Raw genomic sequence first — 19,209 nt, 5'->3', positions numbered from 1 at the left:
GTGTGTGTGTGTGTGTGTGTGTGTGTGTGTGTGTGTGTGTGTGTGTGTGTGTGTGTGTGTGTGTGTGTGTGTGTGTGTGTGTGTAGGCCTTGAGGGGGCCCGCGGTAATGAGTAAAGCAGGTGGATCATTTAAAATGTGTTTCACAGCTATCTCAGATCTGCAGAGGGACTGTGCTGCACATGCACGTGGAGATCAATTACTCAAAGCATTGCAGTATCATCTAAATAACTGTGTGAGAATGTACGTTTCCTCTCTGCTGATGTATAAACAGACCCTGACTGTTTGACTCAATGTTTGATGGTGTCCCAAAAGATTTCCAGGGTGTCTATGCTAATAATTCAATCAATGGTGTTTGTTTTCGTAAAAGACAGTTCCAATTTGAGAAGGCATGGTAATGTTTTCTAATGTTTGAGAGCTGTGGTTTCAACTGCCTTCAGTATTTCATCGTTGTTTAGACGTATGTTATTTTGATTAGAGAGGCTTTACGTGACAATTGATTTGTATATTCCCTCATTTCCTACATTCCCTGAATATTATAATCTTTGATGGTTGATATTTGTCCTATTGTTTCAGAGGAAGTGCCGTCACATTGATGTTTAGAGAAGTGAAATGCACAATAAACACACCTGCCCGCAGGACTCCAGTCCTCACCCTTTCTGACACAAGTCAACTTAGGTTGGATGGCCAGAAATAAATGAACCCCGCTGCAAAAAGAAACAAGGCAGAAGACAGTGTCAGGAATCAGGATACATGTTTATTAGGCCCCATTTTATGTCATTGCTGAATTATAGCACTAACTGTGTAAGAGACAGATGAGAAACATGTAAAGTTTAACACTGAATGTTTCACAATCCACAATGGAGGACTTTTCAAGCTCTAGATCTGACTGTATCCAATAACTATTTTGTAATATTCTGAAACAATGACAGCCTTTTTCAAAAATGACTTTCAATGGCACATTATTAGTGGACAGATGTCATTGTTTTCTATTTTTTTATCATATCGCTTTGAAAGCTTAGAATAGTGTGCATGAATAGTTGCTTTTATAATACTATTTAATTTTATTTTACAGCCATGGTCAAAAACTGCTGTTATGGAAATGAGGTGCAAATATAGTGTGCATTTGGAATATATGGACTGATTTGATTTTATATAATACTTTTTACAATTGCAATTTATTGTATTTATTTATTTTGACAGCATGCATGGTCACAAACTGTGATTCTGTAAAAAAAGAAGAAGTTGTATTTACTTTATTACTTTTATTATATAGACCTTACCCTCATTTAGTATTGTTTTATTTTTGTGAGTAAAAAAAACAATTTAAATTTCGGTTTTTATATGCAAAAAACTACTGATAATTTAATAGTTTGATTAAAAACTAGAAAAAAAACTATTGATAATTAAACTAACCACTAGATGGCAATGATAATAACCCAGTGTTATTTATTGTTGCATTATTATTTTTCAGTCTACATTCTTTATGAATTCCTGACTGTGCTGAAGATCAACTAACAGCACTATGACAGCATGCACACAAATCCAGCCCGTTTGAGTAAGTAGGCTACAGTAAGCACGAGTCCCAAAGGTAAATCGGATCTCCACCTGTACGCCCCTCTTGAGCTCTACATTGCTCTGACAGCATGGAGCACTAAAACACAGACCTTTTCGGGGTCATACAAGTTGTAATAATGGACGTGACTCTGGCTGTATGCAGTAATTGAAGCCGCTGGTATTGTAATAGAACAGCGGAGCTTGTGTTATATGATGATCGATGGCTAGAGCCCATGCGGGGAGTCATCACACACCTGCTGCTGCCTCCAGAGATGGACTCGGGGCTCTGGTAAGAACATCACCCTGGATGGAGAAGTCAGCCAAATGCATAAAGAAAGTCAGTACCAATCTCTAAAGACTGACTGCAACGCTCCGGCCATAAGAATCCATTCAACTCGAAGGCTGTGCATTACTGGAGCAGCTCTTGAGGATTTGTGTGAAAATGACACAGGACCAAACCCATGATGAGGACCACCCCTATACTGGTGCGGTGACTACGATCTCATGAAAGTGCGTATACGACGAATGTTATTTCTCGTGTCATTTATACGCCAAAAATTATTTTCGCGTGCATATGATACGCACTTTATGGCGTAATACGCACGCACTTCCATCCCCTAATCCTACCCAAAGGTTTTCAGTGCGTATAGCATATGCACGCAAAAAAACAAACATTTTTATATGTTTAGCGTATAATATAGCGTATAAATGCTACGAGAAATAACATTCGTGGTAGGCCTATAGATACGCACTTTCATGAGATCGTGTTGTTGGCAATACTGAAACTGCAGCCTTGCTATTGCAGGAATTCCGTAGGCCTACTCGTGACATTAGCGAAATTCCGCAGGCAAAAAGTCCAGTATTGACAGACACAGTCCACACAAAAGTCACTTTCAATGACAATTATTTGAATTTGAATTGTGTAAATTTGAAATATTGACAAGTGTAATCTAACAAAATTGAATTTTATGTGGAATTTTAAAGAGTTCTGAATTGTATTTCTTTAAATGAATATTTAACGAATTTAAATGTTTTTATGGCTGAGTAGGCTAATAGACAGGCCTATTTTTTCAAACAGCTATTTTTGTTCTGTTCTGAATAATTATAGGCTACTGTAAAAATTCAGTTAAAAAAAAATACAGATTCAAGTTTTCAAGATGAAGATGACATTTTGAACTTTAAATTCAGTTTTCTAAAATTCAAACCACGGAAAATTCCAATCGTACAGAAAGTAGGTCACAGTCACAGGTCATCCACATCAGGGAAGAGTAGAGGATCATAGAAAAGTCAAACGTTCCGTCATTTTTTTATTTAATTAAGAGTAGAAAAATGAGAAAACAGCTTGAGTAGCCTATTAGATTTCTAATATTCTATTAATAGTCCTCCGCTGCTGTTCAATATTCGTTTAAAGAAATCAAATTCAGAACTATTTAAAATTCCACATAAAATTCCATTTTGTTGGATTAGCCTACACTTGTCAATAATTAAAATGTAGCCTACAATTCAAATTAAAATAATTGTGTCATATTATTAAGCTCCTACTAAACAAGCAGCTGTCTGTTGGTCAACGCAGCAAATTCAGCTGACTACTTGAACATGATGAGCGAAATTTGCGTAATTTTTCGCCCAAACGCAAAACTCCTGATGGCGCTGATTCCTACTGGACTGAATGGATTTCGCCGAGCAACGGTAAATGTGACCATATCTTGACCGGGAGCTCTTATGACACATAGACCAGACGTTCACGGGGTTAAAACCTGCCCGACAGACTGAGACTAGCTTCCCATACCACAAAATGCTCCGGTTTAATTACATCCACCGAGGGCCATTAGAGACGCATTTTTACACACCTCAATCGAAAGGTAAACGTTCTGGATGGCTCACCCCTGCTAGCTTTTTCTCTTCTCTCGCTCGGAGTGTCTGCTCCGCTCATCTATTATTCAAACACCATCGTGCGTTCGCTCCTTTAATGGCGGCTTTCTGTTTGTAAGTGACTGCAGTTTGAGGGTCCCATCGAGAGCCTTTAAAAACAAAGGGGAAATGGCTAAAACAAATGTGGGCCCTTAGTAAAGGACTGCTGGGAAGCAAATTCAATACACTCTCAGAAAAAAAGGTACAAAATCTGTCACTGGGGCAGTATGCACTTTTAAAATGTTGCCTACTAATATGTAGCCTACCATTTGGTAACACTTGAGGTAGGCGAATACCTTTAAGGTTACTGTACCTTTTAGGATAGGCTACTAATATACCTTTTTGGGGTAATATTTTCTAAGATAGAAGGGGGTTAAAACATTTCTGATTTGATTAAACATGGCAAATAAAGTTTTTTAATTTACTTTTTAAATCACAGAGTAATCAGAAAGACCATGAAGTGAAATTAAAGACAAGCATTTAGGCCTATCTAGTATTTATATATAGCCTACATATTTTTTAATTTATATTTAAATAAGCATATAAAAGTCACTCAAACAAAGTTCAAAAGAAAGACTTAAAAATAACATTTTTAATAAATAAAAATGATAAGTTAACAAATAAATATTGTTGTGATAAACTACCTGCGTTTGCTCAAAATAATTTCAAGGTGCAAAATTTCATTTAAAATCTGAATGTGTTTGTCAGGCCAAACCCTCCAAAACATTTGCTTTCGACAGCGAAGCTGTTTTTATCCACACACAAAAATTGAACTTTTGCCGATTTGCCAGTCTCTCATCTTGCACACAAGGACAAGTGCCACGGCTTTGTCCTAATAAGGCCTCATTTACAACAAACAACGGCCGTCTGGATGAGCAAAAGGGGTCTGATTGTAACCCACAACAAATTAGAATATAAAAAGTGTCCTGAGTGCCAGGAGGTGTAACACGGTGAGAAGTCTGCAGATGTCGTGGAGTCGTCGTGCCATGCCAGCTTTGAAGAGGAGCGTGAGAAAGGAGGGAGAGGCGGCATCTCTCTTCCCGGCCCACAGTGCAGTTAATCCCACTTTATCCAAGAGAGCCGAGCTGTCAGATCTGGAGTTGGAGAACACAAAAGCAGAGCAAACATGAGGCTTTAGATACATTTTAATGACCATTTAACAAGTCGCTGGTCTAAGGCTAACAAAGGCACACTTATTCATTAAAGAAGAGCTGGAACCCTGGGATGTGGTTAACTAAAGTACACAGCTCCCTTTCAGCTCAGTGAAAATACTTGTGTCTTAGAAAAGGAAGTTTTTGAAAACAGACAGCTGGGAATAAACTGCACAGTCAATATAAACAATGGGAACTGTTTAATCATGAAAAACAACGCCTGTTGGAGTGACATAAGCCTTATTGAGGATGTATTTGCATATGCACTCCTAATAAACAAGTCATTTACCTCATATGCCCCACAAACAAGAGGAGGGAAACAATGTGCATGTTGCTAAATATCCAGTCTGTTACTAATACTTTAAAATGCTGGTTTAAATGAAGAAAATTGCTGCAATGACTGCACACGTTTGATCCAATTTTCCTGTCATGTTTTAAAAATGATCAAAGATGTTTTTCCAAACCAAGGAGGGACTGAATTATTTAGTTAATGTTTATTTATTTTTATGGATGCTGAAAAGTATTTAATTTACACTGCAAAATGAACAAATGTGCATTTTACTGGAGCCCTAAAACCCACCAGTAATGTAATTTGACCATCCATCCATCCATCCATCCATTCATCCATCCATTCATCCATCCATCCATCCATCCATCCATCCATCCATCCATCCATCCATCCATCTATCTATCTATCTATCTATCTATCTATCTATCTATCTATCTATCTATCTATCTATCTATCTATCTATCTATCTATCTATCTATCTGTCTATCTATCTATCTATCTATATCTATGATTAATAATTTGACATTTGAGTGAAAAGTTTAATTTAAAAATGAATATGAATAAAAAAATGTAATTTAAATTAAATACATTTAATATTTATTTCAAACTGTCATCTGTATCTATGATTAATAATTTGACATTTGAGTTAAGTTTAATTTAAAAATGAATATGAATGAAAAAATTTTTTTTAAATTAAATAAATTTAATATTTATTTCAAACTGTCATCTTACCACTTGTGTTCCAGATGGCATTGGTCTGATTCTTATAGCCGTTCTTCATGCATTCATCCACATATGACTTGGGGTCACAGCCTGACATGAGGATTTCTCTGAGCAGGGCGATGTAAGCAATGGCCAGTCTTAATGTGTCTATTTTGGAGAGCCGTTTCTCGTAGGGGAACGTGGGCACATGGCAACGCAGCTCCTCAAATCCAGAATTGATGCTGAGCATCCTCTTCCTCTCCCGGATGTTGGCGGCGTGGCGCTGCACCTTGTACGGATGATGGGTCGTCAAGCGCCGCTGTGTGCGATTGCTGATCTCATGGGGATCGTCGACTGAGGAGCTGTCCACTTCAGCACCGACCTCCAGCTGCGGAGACTGCGAGTCTAAGTCCGTGAAGGTCAGCTGAGCCTCTGGGAACACGGACTGGCACCCGAAAGAGGACCAGGGGGACAGCTGACCTGTCATTGCGCTGCAGTCAAAGAGCAGCGTGTCCATCTGAGACTGGAACTGAGAGTTAGGGTCCATTTGGCCCCAGAAGGGAAAGTCTGTGGCAGCATCTTGCTCAAAATCAAAAAATATGTCTTCCATTTCCCCCCCTTTTTTCTCAGATGTCACTAAACCAGCGCGTATGAGATTAGAGGAGAGCTTCAACTACCGTGCGTAAACTGGGTAGCCCTGTGCGTAATGGCCATTAAATAGCTCCAGGTCTCGCCGCGGGGTGCTTGTCTCTATTCAACAGGTTTGAAAAGGAGCTCATTAGGACGCGTGCCTCCTCCTAATAACTCTGCCATTTCAAAAGCACTTCACGGCATCGGTTGATGCTCAGAGCACGTGTCACCGCAATCATAAAGTTATCTTAAGCTGTTCGGTTCAAGCAGTGGACTAATATTTACTGGACGTTCTGAAGTATTTGCGTCTTGTAATTGAATTAGTCATCTGGAACATGCTCAAAGTCCAAAACACCTGTCTTACTCCATAACAATAATATAATCAATCGCTTTTATAAAAGTATTTTTGTATTATTATTTTAAGAGATTTATTTCTATTGCAAAAGAAGATAGCATATACGTTTTAACCTTTCGCTAATCATTTTAAAATACATTTGTCGTAGGCCAAATATAAATACGAGATAAATAGGACAATCTGAACAAGAATCTTGACAATTTTACAGTGTGTATTCGCGACCAATTGTCTCTAGACCAACATCTCACTGCTTTATCTGCTTGTAATAAAACTGACCTGTAAACGTAGATTGTGTATAGCTTAATATGCAGTATGTTCAGAGATACATTTATTAAAATATCAACAATTCACGTGCCATTTATTTTCTTAAATATAAAGGAAAATAAATGTCTACATTTTTTTCCTTAAATTCCTTCCGACGCACAGATCGGTTCACGTAAATTTGTATCTTTGTTTGCTGTATAGAAAACGCATATTTAAATGTAAATATTTTAATAAAAATCAACTATTATTTTATAATATTTTACATATTTAAATAATTTATTTAAAGATAAAGATTAACATTTTATCATTGCGTTGTTTGAGATGTAGCCTACGAATTGCACATTGCAAGTAATTATTTAGGCTATAATAGTTTGTAAATGATACAACACAAAATACAATAAAAAAAATTGTTGTGGTTTGCCTTGGAGAAACGAAAGAAACAATATTTGCCGTCATGTTTTTTTAAATTATGTAACTGACACCACGTTTATGAAAAATTACAACAATTTATATATTTAAACGAGCAGCGTTTATGTTATCGTAACCCGTTTATGAGAGCATATAGGCTACATAGTATTGGAGAATTCAATTTTTTCCTTGTTTTATTTTTAATGTAGCCTAGCCTATCTTAAAAGAGAGCATTAAAGTTCTGCTCTTTTTTTTAGATGGGAAAATGAGTAAAGCACTCTATAATACAAACGATCTTTATTTTTATTTGTTATTAAAATCTATTGTATAATGTTTTTTGTCCAGAACTAAACCATAGAAAATGTATTTATATTTATAAAGGAATAGTGGGTTTAAACCTGAAGTGGACCCTGAGGAAAGGCTTGTCAGAACCTTCTGCTCTGCAAACAGCAGGCATCCTAAACCTGAAGAATACTGCTGTCAGATGCAGAGATCCAGCCATTCTCCACATCACAACAAAACACTCAACTACTTGTGTACAATTGGAAGGACCATAGAGACCTCCAGAGAGCATGCACATCTACAAATCTTTGTGCAAAATTGAAATGGCCCATCTAAAATGAAATCTGTGCTGATTTAACACAAGGCAAGTTGGCTCATGTGGCCCTTAATCCAATGCACCAAACCATCTGCTTATGATTAGTCTGTCATTGTGGAAGTTGTTTGCAGAATAATATGTCATTTTTAAACATGTATAATTAAAATCACAACTTGGGTTCCTTCACACCTGTTTTTCAACCTGTACTGGTCCATATGCACAGGCTTGTGTTTTATGAATACTTGTCTTGTCATAAATATGAGTGAACCGCAGGTTGGGCATGCAGAACAGTGGTAAAAGCACATTTAATTTCATCACATAGATCAGTAGTGAAAATGGATTGTTACAGATAAACACAAAGAACACGTTAAGACGGATCTTCAGGAGCTCTGAGGTTAAGTGAGAAGTCATTTCAGTGTAAAAACTAAAACGTTATAATAATATTATTTTTTTATTAAACTACACCACCCCCAAAAGCAAATGTATAAAGCCTGTCATACACATTTATTTAATGCTGTTAAATGTTTAATTGAGTCTTTTTGCCATCAGCAGTAGTAAATGTTGTGGGGGGTGCTGGATGGCAGAGGCAGGCTAAATAAACATTAATTGCACAGATATCAACATAAATAAATACATAATATCCAATAAAAAGAAACATGAGATTAAAAAGTATTTTTATGAATGAAGGCCAGTATCACTGATACTAATACAGATACTGATAACAACTTTTAATTTAAGTGAACTTAAAAACAATCCTCACATAAACCCATTATAATAAATGTCATATTTAGCCTGGCTGTGCCCTTCCTGTCTAGCAGGTAGGAAATATACAGAAATTGAATAAAGTTATCAAACAGTTTGCACTGCACAACTTATAAATTATATAAAGTGAAATCCTTATTAAAGCTACAAAAGTTATTTTGTCAAGAACGGTGAGTAATTTTCTCTTTTCCCTTTGTTCTCGGATTAACATTAATGGCAGACAGCATTGGTGGCTGCTGTCACTTTAAGACCTGCCGCTGCTGACAGAGATGTAGATATCACACACTCTGTACTTTCATTTAAGACGTTGCTCTTATGCGGATCGACAAAACGGAAATTTTGGCATAATTGCGTGTGTTATTGTTCATTCAAGCCGAAAGAGAACTTGATTCTGGCGCGCTTTTGGTGCGTCGTGTGTGCGTCACAGGCAGCACGTTCTTTGTCTTGCAGCGAATAGTTTAAAAGCATTTGCAATAATAACTTGATCATATAATGTAACGCTAGCCAACGGATGACAGAAAAACGGATGCTGCGTTAATTGCGTTCAATATTTACCACTGAGTCTTCTCCTCCCATTTCTACCAGTGACGCTTATTCAACTTCCCGCGTCTACTACCTGCGCACGTGCGCAGACATCAAAAGCGCAACTGGGCAGTGTTGCCAGATTGGGCGGGTTCCCCCCCAATTGGGCTGTTTTGAATTTGATTGTGCGGGTAAAAAAGGGTTTGGGCGGGTGGACAAAATTTGGGCTGGTTTGGGGTCAGTTCGGCGGTTTTCAAACATCTACATTTTAAAGTATAATTGGTTAAAAAACTAAACTAAAGTGTGCATGTAGTGCATAAAATCGGTCATCATGACATTACAACACACACACACACGCAGCGCAGAGTCACCTGGCGTTGGTGTTGACGTCACCGGCGAGCACGCACTTTCAGCCAATCAACGAGGGATCAGCAGGAAGACGCGATTTAGCGCGATAACTTGTAGCTGTATATTCAAGTGATCGCTAATGCCAAAGTGACATGCAGTAAATTGCATCTACAGTAAAAATTTAGATAGTGAGCAATAAACGTACATATGTGGGGGTTGATGACTTGATGGTGAATAACTGAGAGGAGAGCACAGTTGAATTACTTGAATTGAAACTGAATATGAGACGACACAGAGTCATTTCCATGGTCATATCATGTGCACACTAGCCTAACCAGACATCTGCCACTTTTACACCGTCCAGACTGCATGCACTCTTGTCCCTGAAAGCTGCTGAAAAAGGTTTGAATCAACGATGAATCAGTTTTGACTGCTAAATTCTGCATTATGTTCTGCAGTGTGCTTCCGAGGGCTAAAGTCATTGTTCATTTCTTGATTGCCGTTTTGACAGTGTCCACCTGGACATTTAAAGTCATATTTGCTAATTCTCCTTAATTATTGCCCTGGTTTGATGCGTTTTCCTTGGAAATTTGTTTATTTTTAATTTTTAATTTAGCATCGTTATTTTGTTTTAAGGAGATACAAATTGTGCTTATCAACCTTGAATGACATGGCCATAAAATTATATCACATTATTTTGGTAGTAAAATTTTGGGCGGTTTTTTCTTGGAGTGGGCGGGTTTTGGTGAGCTGTTGGGCTGGAAATCACCGTCCCAATCTGGCAACACTGCAACTGGGTTGCCAGGTTGAGGTCACAAATGGGTTGAAATGTGTATGATGTGTTGATTATGCGAGTAGGATACATACAATATCTGCCATCTTGACAACAACCTTGGAAAATATATATTGATGTGATTTCATATGGGGTTTGGGCCGTAGGCTACAAATTACCGTAGGCTACAAGAGTTTCCTGGAAGAAATGACAAAACAGGAGTGGGAGATGGGTGTGAAATACGGGAGTTTCCCGGAGCACAAAGCGTTTGGCCTCCTTTTTGTATTTTTTAAAAATACATCATTGAGACTACATTTATCTGACTGCTTAAAGGGTTAGTTCACCCAAAAATGAAAATAATGTCATTAATGACTCACCCTCATGTCGTTCTAAGCCCGTAAGACCTCCGTTCATCTTCGGAACACAGTTTAAGATATTTTAGATTTAGTCCGAGAGCATTCTGTCCCTCCATTGAAACTGTATACAGTATACTGGCCATGTCCATAAAGGTAATAAAAAGATCATCAAAGTAGTCCATGTGACATCAGTGGGTTAGTTAGAAGTTTTTGAAGCATCGAAAATACTTTTTGGTCCAAAAATAACACAAAATAAGACTTTATTTAGCATTGTATTCTCTCCCGGTTCTGTTGTCAATCCTTCACAGTTACGCTGATGGCGTAAGACGCTGATGACGTGTATTTCTGGTGCGCCCGAGCTTCGTTTACAGTCTGAGGGAAACGCACGCTGTAAAAGTGTCTCATCCGCGACATGCACATTTACGCACCATTAAAAAAATGATATCCACGCAAACAATGTAGAATCGCTTGAATATAGCGTGCGTCTCCCTCAGACTGTAAACGAAGCTCGGGCGCACCAGATAACACGTCATCAGCGTCTTACGTCAGCAGCGTCACTGCGGAGTCCTGAACGCAGATTGACAACAGACCCGGGAGAGAATACAATGCTGAATAAAGTCTTATTTTGTGTTATTTTTGGACCAAAAAGTATTTTCGATGCTTCAAAAACTTCCAACTAACCCACTGATGTCACATGGACTACTTTGATGATCTTTTTATTACCTTTATGGACATGGCCAGTAGACTGTATATACAGTTTCAATGGAGGGACAGAATGCTCTCGGACTAAATCTAAAATATCTTAAACTGTGTTCCGAAGATGAACGGAGGTCTTACGGGCCTGGAACGACATGAGGGTGAGTCATTAATGACATTATTTTCATTTTTGGGTGAACTAACCCTTTAAGTGTTTTATATGCTGTGTTTTGTATTGGTTGGGGTGGGGTCAGGTTCGGAGCTCAAAAATATAAATAAATGTAACTCAAATTATTGTGACTGTTCAAATGAATAGAGACACACCAAAACATATTATGATGAAAAAACTCCAGCTTGCAATTTTATGATAAAATTTCGTGCCATTGACGTCGGAGTTTTCTCAGAGACAAAATGTCCCTGTATATTGACAACATTCTAGTTCACCCAAAAATGAACATCTGTCATTAATTACTCACCCTCATGTCATTACAAACCCGTAAGACTTTCGTTCATCTTCAGAACAAAAATGAGGATCTTTTTGATGAAATCTGAGAGCTTCTGTCCCTTGACAGTGTACACAACAACTTTGACCCTTCAAATTTTTTAAAAACTAATCCATGTGAATTGAGCGGTTTAGTCCAAATTTTCTGAAGAGACTTGATCACTTTATATATTGAACAGATTTAATTTAGTCTTTTATTAATATAAACATTGGTCAGAAGCTCATTGGTTCTTCCTGAGGCTCAAACTTGCTGCGTATCACGATTGGTTCTCGCACGTCAAGCGAACATGCTTGACCTTCCACAACTGATGTGAGAGCTGATGAATGTTTATATGTGAATAAAATGTATCCTGTGCATTTTCCCTCCACAGAAAAGTATAATCAGACAACCCTTTCTCACTGCCAAGGCGTAAGTCTCTGTGTTTGGGTTATTGCAAAGTATTGCAAACTTTTTTGTGTTGCAATAATGGTGTTTGTTCCACTGCAGTAACTGCAGATAAGAGCTCTAATAGCTTCAGTCACATGTCAGACATGCTCTGCTGTTTAAAGGGCATGAGACAGTGATAGTTCAGCGCTGTTTACTTCTACACACTTGGAGCACAATCAGTTTTATCAGGGTGATTATATACTTTGAACTCTCCTCTAAGACTGACTGGGGTCACAGTCAACTTAGACTAGTGCAATGCATTTGCAATGTTTTTGTTTTTTCATTGCATTGCTTTGCAAAGGTCTCAATACTCTTGGTAATAAGCCATACTGTTTGGTTATTCCAGCAAGTTACACAGACCAGAACAAATCTCTGGTCTGGTGAACACTTAGATTGGGCTTGAGGAAACGAACAAAATGAACTGTTTTCCAGGCTACACAGAATGACATCAGTGTTAAATAACTGAATCTTGCATAAACTTAAACTCTGAAGATCAGCTTCATTTGAAGGTATAATTATAACCATGAGATGCTTTGCATTGGTGTACATTGGTGTACTGGTGTCCTTCACTGTCAACACTACAAAAAAAAAGAAGAAGAAAAAAAAGGGAGAAATAATGACAATTCAAGTTTGGTATATAATTTAAAATACACAATTTACATTTGCCTACAAACGATTTAAGCAAAAGTCTTTAGATCAACAGGTTTTTACGATCTTGACAAACAAATCCAGTGAAGTGTCTAAACTTTTGACTCGCATTGTGTTTTCCTTAAACACTGTTTGGTCTTTGTGTTGCACTTGTTGGAATTAATTCTGTCTCATCGCATTAGCAATGCAAACTAGCTGATTGTCCAAGTCATTTGTTTGTGCCGCATACGTGTGTGTTTGGCCTGTTGGATCAGCGCCTTGATCTGGCCAAATAAACACAATGTCTAAACAATCAGTGCGCCTCCTCACATTCCAGGTGCACATTTCACTTAGTAATTGGGTTCAGAGAGAGTGAGAGAGAGGAAACAACATCCTTGTTTAACAGTCTAGAGAACCTTAATATTCAAGGCATGCTTTCAGGTTTGGTTTAATATAATCAGAGCATGTTGGAAGCCTGTGAGATGCTCTTCAGTTTCATCGAGAAGTAACGGACTGGTTGTTGCATTGGAAATTGTAATTTTATAAGCAACATACAGAATAATCTTGCTGTTCAACATCCCATTCAGACATGCTTTTGTCTATCTTGTGTTGGGGAATGTTACTGTTCTATACGTTCAAAAGTAATGCATTATGAGGCTACTTGAAAAGTCATTTACAATAGAAGTACACAGTTTTCTCCTGACAAGTTTGCATGAAATGACATACACTACCTTTCAAAAGTCTGGGGTCTTAAGTTAAATATGGAGAAAGGATGTATTTAATTGATCAAAAGTGACACATTTATAATGTTTCAAAAGATTTGGATTTTAGATAAATGCTGTTAGTCACGGTTTCCACAAAAATATTAAGCAGCACAACCGTCGTTTTAACTGTGATAATAATAATAGTATTTTTGATCAAATAAATGCCTTGGTGAGTAGAAGAGACTTTTTTCAAAAACATTTTAAAAAATACTAACCACAAACTTTGCTGACTTTTTATGCATCATTGTATTTACTGTATACATCAAACTGTATTTACAAAAGAATGAATCCTGAAATACTCGTGCACTCAAATGTGGAGTGGGGAATGGAGAGGCGTTCAAATGTGTTTATCAGTCAATTTAATGAATTGAAAAATAAGCCTCTATAAGTATATAACGTGAGTTCACGCGTTACCCCCAACATTACAGCAGAAAGAGACACCTACAGCTCCGGGAGGAAGCCTGTGAGCTGTGACACTCCAACACAGACTCTTCATCTCATTAAAACTACGGGACACTTTCCCCTCTTTTCCGGCTCTTTCCATCACTCAGCCATGTCTGGAAAAGGCATCAGGCTCATAAAATCTTCTTGCATAAACAGTCCTCCCGTGGGCTGGGCAGAGACACAGGAGAGACGGCAATACGTCAGCCGTTGCCTTTAGAATCGACATATAGGCTATTCAGACAACCTCTGGCTCTGTACCAAACCTATCCACCTCATTTTACAGGTAAGAGCGGATGCGGCCATTTGTAATTTGAACGTGTCTGGCTTCCAGTGTCATTTGCTTTTAGCTGTACACGTTGATCTGAATCTGAATGAGTTGATCCCAATTCAACAAATCACAAACCAGGGGCATGGAATTTAGTAGGAACGCTAGGGACGTGTCCCTACCAATATCCAGTGACACTGATATATCCCTAGCAATAATTTCGATCAAACCTTAAAATATATGTCCCCGTCCCCACCAATTTCAAAATCAAACCTACGCCACTGTCACAAACGACTATAAGTAATAAAAAAAAAGATCAGTTAAGGCTGATTTCGGACAGATAAGCTAACAACGCAATACTCTTACATGGTATAAAAATACAAATAACACACAAATATCAAATAGTTGATTTGTAATTACATATAACATTTTTCCCTATTGAATGTTATTCTATTATTTTTTCTAGATGCTGAAATAAATGCTTTTTCTGACATCTCAGATTTTAATTATTGAATCTGTTTTCATTGACAAGACATTACTAATCAAAAGAATGATTCACACACCATTGGAACATTTCTATGGCTTTCAAGCTATTTTATCTATTAAATCTTTCAGATTAAATAATTTAGAGAAAAGCATCATTAGAAAAATTAATATTTACTACGCAGTTATGATGCTGACTTAGAAGGTAGCAGCCTATAGACAGTGAATCACTATGTTTTGGATCAGATCCACTGTTCCAGATCTTCCCTCGATGTTAAAAGACAAATCTCTTTATCTCTCTCCCTCTCAGAGTGAGTTTATGGAAGGGGGTGTTAATTGTTCCTGCAGATCTCAAACTCTTGCAACTGAGCTGCTGAATGGCCTTGAGGTTCACAGGGTCAAAGCTCTCTGGCTCTTGAGTATGTGTGGCTGAAGAAAGAGACTGGCCAGATACCGAACTCTACCGTCCCATGCTAAAGGAGCGAGGTGCTCTTCTGCATAGATGATCGTGTTGACAGGTCATATGTGAATGCTTAGAGCCCTCATTTATTATCACGCAGTAGGATATAAGAATAAAAAGCTCTTGTCCACCGCACAGGTGCGGCCAATACACTGCTTAGCCTGAGCAGTCCTCGTGGGTCACCAGATTAAGAATAAGAGGAACACATAATCACTGCATCATGTTGTTTCTCATTTTAAGAAGAACAAGCTACACGAAGAACCCAACGCATTCTCATCCTAGGGCGTCATATACTGACACTTTTGACATATCGTCTACATCCAACGCACATGGCACCCTTTAGCGTCAATATGACACGCACATAGCTTTGTTCGGTTATGGTTAGGTTTAGGTATGGGGTAGGGTTAGGGTTAGACCGCTAGGAGGCGCCTTCTGGCCCATATCTATCTGCGTCTCATATTGACGCTAAAGGGTGCCATGTGCGCCGTTGGATGTAGACGATATGTCAAAAGCATCAGTATATGACGCCTGCTCAGAAAGGTTTTGTAAGGCAGGGTCATCACACACTTTAATTTACTCAAATCTTCAAGGAGCCAAACTACTTTAAAATGTCCTAAACTATTTTATACGATTATAATGTGGTGGACATTGTATACATTTCAACGATATACAACTTCTGTAAATTATAAAGTTTCCCCATGAAAACTTGATCAACATTACAGTCTTTTGTTGAAAGTTGCAAAATATGTTTGGCACAAAAATGTGAGGGGGTCACATGTCCGTAGGCATACCGCTTCTATTGGAGGACTTGGAGCTGGATAACGTAAAACTCTTTAGAAACCTCCTTAGAGTGATGACATTTGGTAGGTCAGTGCAAACCACAGATGATGACAGCAAAACCATTGTGCCATGTTCCCAGAGCCTCAGAGACTGGTTCACTAGCAGAAACATTAATAAAATGACTCATGAAAAACTGCTTATCCCAAAAACATCCCAAAAACATTGATTCAATGACTCATGTCAGTGTTTAAAATGTCTTTCTCATGAATAATCATTGAATGAGTAAAAGCCCATATGAGTCAGTGCAAATACGTTTGGTAAATCAACACTCTTAGAAGAAAAGGTTCTATATAGAACATTGAAAGGTTCTATAGGCGCTTCGTATTTGGAACCCCTAAAAGGTTCTACAAAAAGGGTTCATTGGGGTTCTATATAGAACCATAGGGTTCTTTACTCAACTCCAAAGAACCTTTTATGCTAAAAAGGTTCTATAATGAAAAGAAAGAACCCTTTCTTGGGTTCTGTATAGAACCTTTTAGGGGTTCCAAATACGAACCGCCTATAGAACCTTAAAATAACCTTTTTTTTCTAAGAGTGAAGGCTTGGAGGAGGCTATTAGTATTGATCATGTGTTTCAGGAGAAGCATCCAAACATAACCAGCAAAAGAGTTTTATTATTGGCTCATTATCAGACAGTTGTGCCAGATAATAGATGGGGCACTAAAAATGCTGTTTCGAAATAATGGATAAAGAGTACACTTTAAAACATATGTAGGCCATTTATTTAGACAGTGCTATATTTCAACAATTTATTTGGTTAATTTTATTTTTGTATTAAAAGTTCATTTAGGGGTAAAATTAAATATGGTAGTTTTACGTAACATAAACAACAATGCAATAAGTATCAATGAAAATGTCATTAAGGTCCTGAGGTAAACAAACTCTAAGGTAAGAGTAATGTGCATATCAGCTGGCATTTAGGAAACATTATAGACATATTTTGAAAAGAAATCTGCAGTTTTGGCTGAGCTCTATAAAGCAGAAAGGGGAGGTGGACACATCTCATCTAAGAGAGTAATGAGTCTGACTGCTCTTTATAGCTTCCCTTCACAATGCTTTCCAGTACTCGCAAGCTATTGCATTGAAATATTAGATATTTCTTTAGCTAGCTTATTATATGAGGTCAAAAACTTTAGTTTTAGATGTCACTTAAAAGTATCAGTCTCATACAGAGCATATATGTAAATGTCAAATTATTCTACAGCAGTTGTATCGTCAAAATATATACAATGTCCACCACATTATAATCTTATGAAATATAGTTTAGGACATTTTGAAGTAGTTTGGCTCCTTGAAGATTTGAGTAAATTAAAGCATTCTGGAAATCAGTTGTATTCATTCCACTGTCAAATAAATTAAAGTGAATTATGTATGTTTATGAAACTTAACTAAATATGCATGTTAATGAAATAACAATTTCTAAATTTACATTCAGGAAACGAACAAATGCACAATAAGACTTATAAGCAGGATCAACCAGTAGTGAGCCTTTTATCCATTCAAAATGATGCAACCTGCATATTAAATCTATATCGAAGAAGATTATTCATGCATTTTAATGAATTCTAACAAATAATTCATCCCAGACGACAAAACACACTTTTTTTTATATACACCAGGCTGACATCTGAGAACAATTAGGAGGTCTGCATGGTTTCAGTGGAGAGGATAAGTTGGCGGAAGTAAGTGGCAGGTCTCAGAGTGGGGTCTCTAGAGTCCACCGGGGCTCTGTGCCAGCTTGTTTGCACTTGCATCCCTAAAATACTGTATGACGAGGCATTTGCATGCAAGGCACAGATGTAGTAAAGCATAAAAAAGACAAACATTGTGGTAACCAAAATCTGCAGCTCTGTACCACAACATCAAACCAAGCATAATGTAACAGAGAGTGAGGTAAGTTGTGCCATTATTTTTTAGGGTACTAGGCAATTTTCGGATATAGGCTAGCAATAGCAAGCTAGCTTTGAAAGCATAAGATCCCACCCTTTTTTACCTTCTCTCTAAAGCCACGCCTCCTCCAAAACACATGAACGTGCATGGTGCACAGCAAAATATCATGAGAGACTGCGTTAACTTAAATTACCTGATGCCTTTGATGCCTCAAAGCACATAACATTACAATAATAATGAACGAAAACAACTTTACCACCAACTCTGGCTTGAGTAGAATAGAGTGCAACAATGCCCGCCCACTTTTTCAGCTGTGTTATTTCCGGAAGTATTTTTTCCATTTAATTTCCAGACCGACTCGATTGCTCATTCGCAGTGGTTCTTGGGAGTGGGCGGAGCTAAAAAGCTATTTTGTCTTATGGTGCGTTCAAGTCATCTCGTTTAGATCGTATTTACGAGTTAAACGCACTTGAACGCCCCCACAATGTCGTAAATACCAGTGGGAAGCTCGGGATTTTTCAATTCAATTCAATTCAAATTTATTTGTATAGCGCTTTTCACAATACATATTGTTTCAAAGCAGCTTTACAAAAAATGCATTTCAGAAATGTACATAGAAAAATACAGTTAGTTAATCATGTATAAATTTAGGGCATAACATATCGTCGGCGTTGGGTCTCTTCACTGGCGTCGAGTCGTCTCTTCACGGGCGTTGGGGCCATTTTCTCAGTTTGCTTGTTTTGATTTTTCTCTACAGCATCATGGGTAATGGAGTTGTTCACCACAAATTTCAGTTAAACACAGTAATTAAAAAAAAATAAGTTAATATGATGTGGGCTGATGTCTTCAACACAAAAATAAATAAATAAAGGTTTATATAAGTTATCATTAAAAATAATGTTCCCTATAGGCTAGAGAAAAAAAATTGGTTTTGTTTTGAAAATGAATTTTTATTTATTTATTGTTATTTCAGCAAATTTAGTTAATTTAGTATAACTTGATGAATTAAAATAACTAAAACTAAAATATAAAATTGTATGAAATAATAGTAAATTAAAATTTATATTTATATTTTCAAAATATTATTAAAAACTATAAAAGTGTCCCAATGTTTTGAAATGCCCATATATTTCTGTGTTTTTCATGACTGACCTGTGGGAATCCCGCACATGAAAAAGAAAAAATAAT

The 19,209-nt window shown here is 37.4% G+C and overlaps 1 protein-coding gene across 1 annotated transcript; it reads right to left on the bottom strand.

The window, feature by feature from the left end:
- Positions 1-4,075: 4,075 nt before the first annotated feature.
- LOC307001707 (protein Fer3) lies at positions 4,076-6,458 on the bottom strand. Its single transcript, XM_079618525.1, has 2 exons — positions 5,639-6,458; positions 4,076-4,560 (listed from the first exon to the last, which is right to left on the bottom strand). The coding sequence occupies exons 1-2, from the start codon at positions 6,216-6,218 to the stop codon at positions 4,523-4,525; spliced, it is 618 nt and encodes a 205-aa protein (XP_079474651.1). The 5' UTR covers positions 6,219-6,458; the 3' UTR covers positions 4,076-4,522.
- Positions 6,459-19,209: the final 12,751 nt, after the last annotated feature.

The sequence above is a fragment of the Phoxinus phoxinus genome (genome assembly GCF_949152265.1).
Source record: "Phoxinus phoxinus genome assembly, chromosome: 7".
Classification (NCBI taxonomy): domain Eukaryota; kingdom Metazoa; phylum Chordata; class Actinopteri; order Cypriniformes; family Leuciscidae; genus Phoxinus; species Phoxinus phoxinus.
Note: the sequence above shows the minus strand (reverse complement) of the source record. Positions and strands in the feature narration are given on the sequence as shown.

Excerpts from the sequence above, each read along its gene's own strand:
- LOC307001707 (XM_079618525.1), bottom strand. The coding sequence starts at position 6,218 with ATGGAAGACATATTTTTTGATTTTGAGCAAGATGCTGCCACAGACTTT. Across the intron at positions 4,561-5,638 it reads TGCCATCTGGAACACAAGTG|ATCTGACAGCTCGGCTCTCT; the intron begins GTAAGATGACAG and ends CTCCAACTCCAG.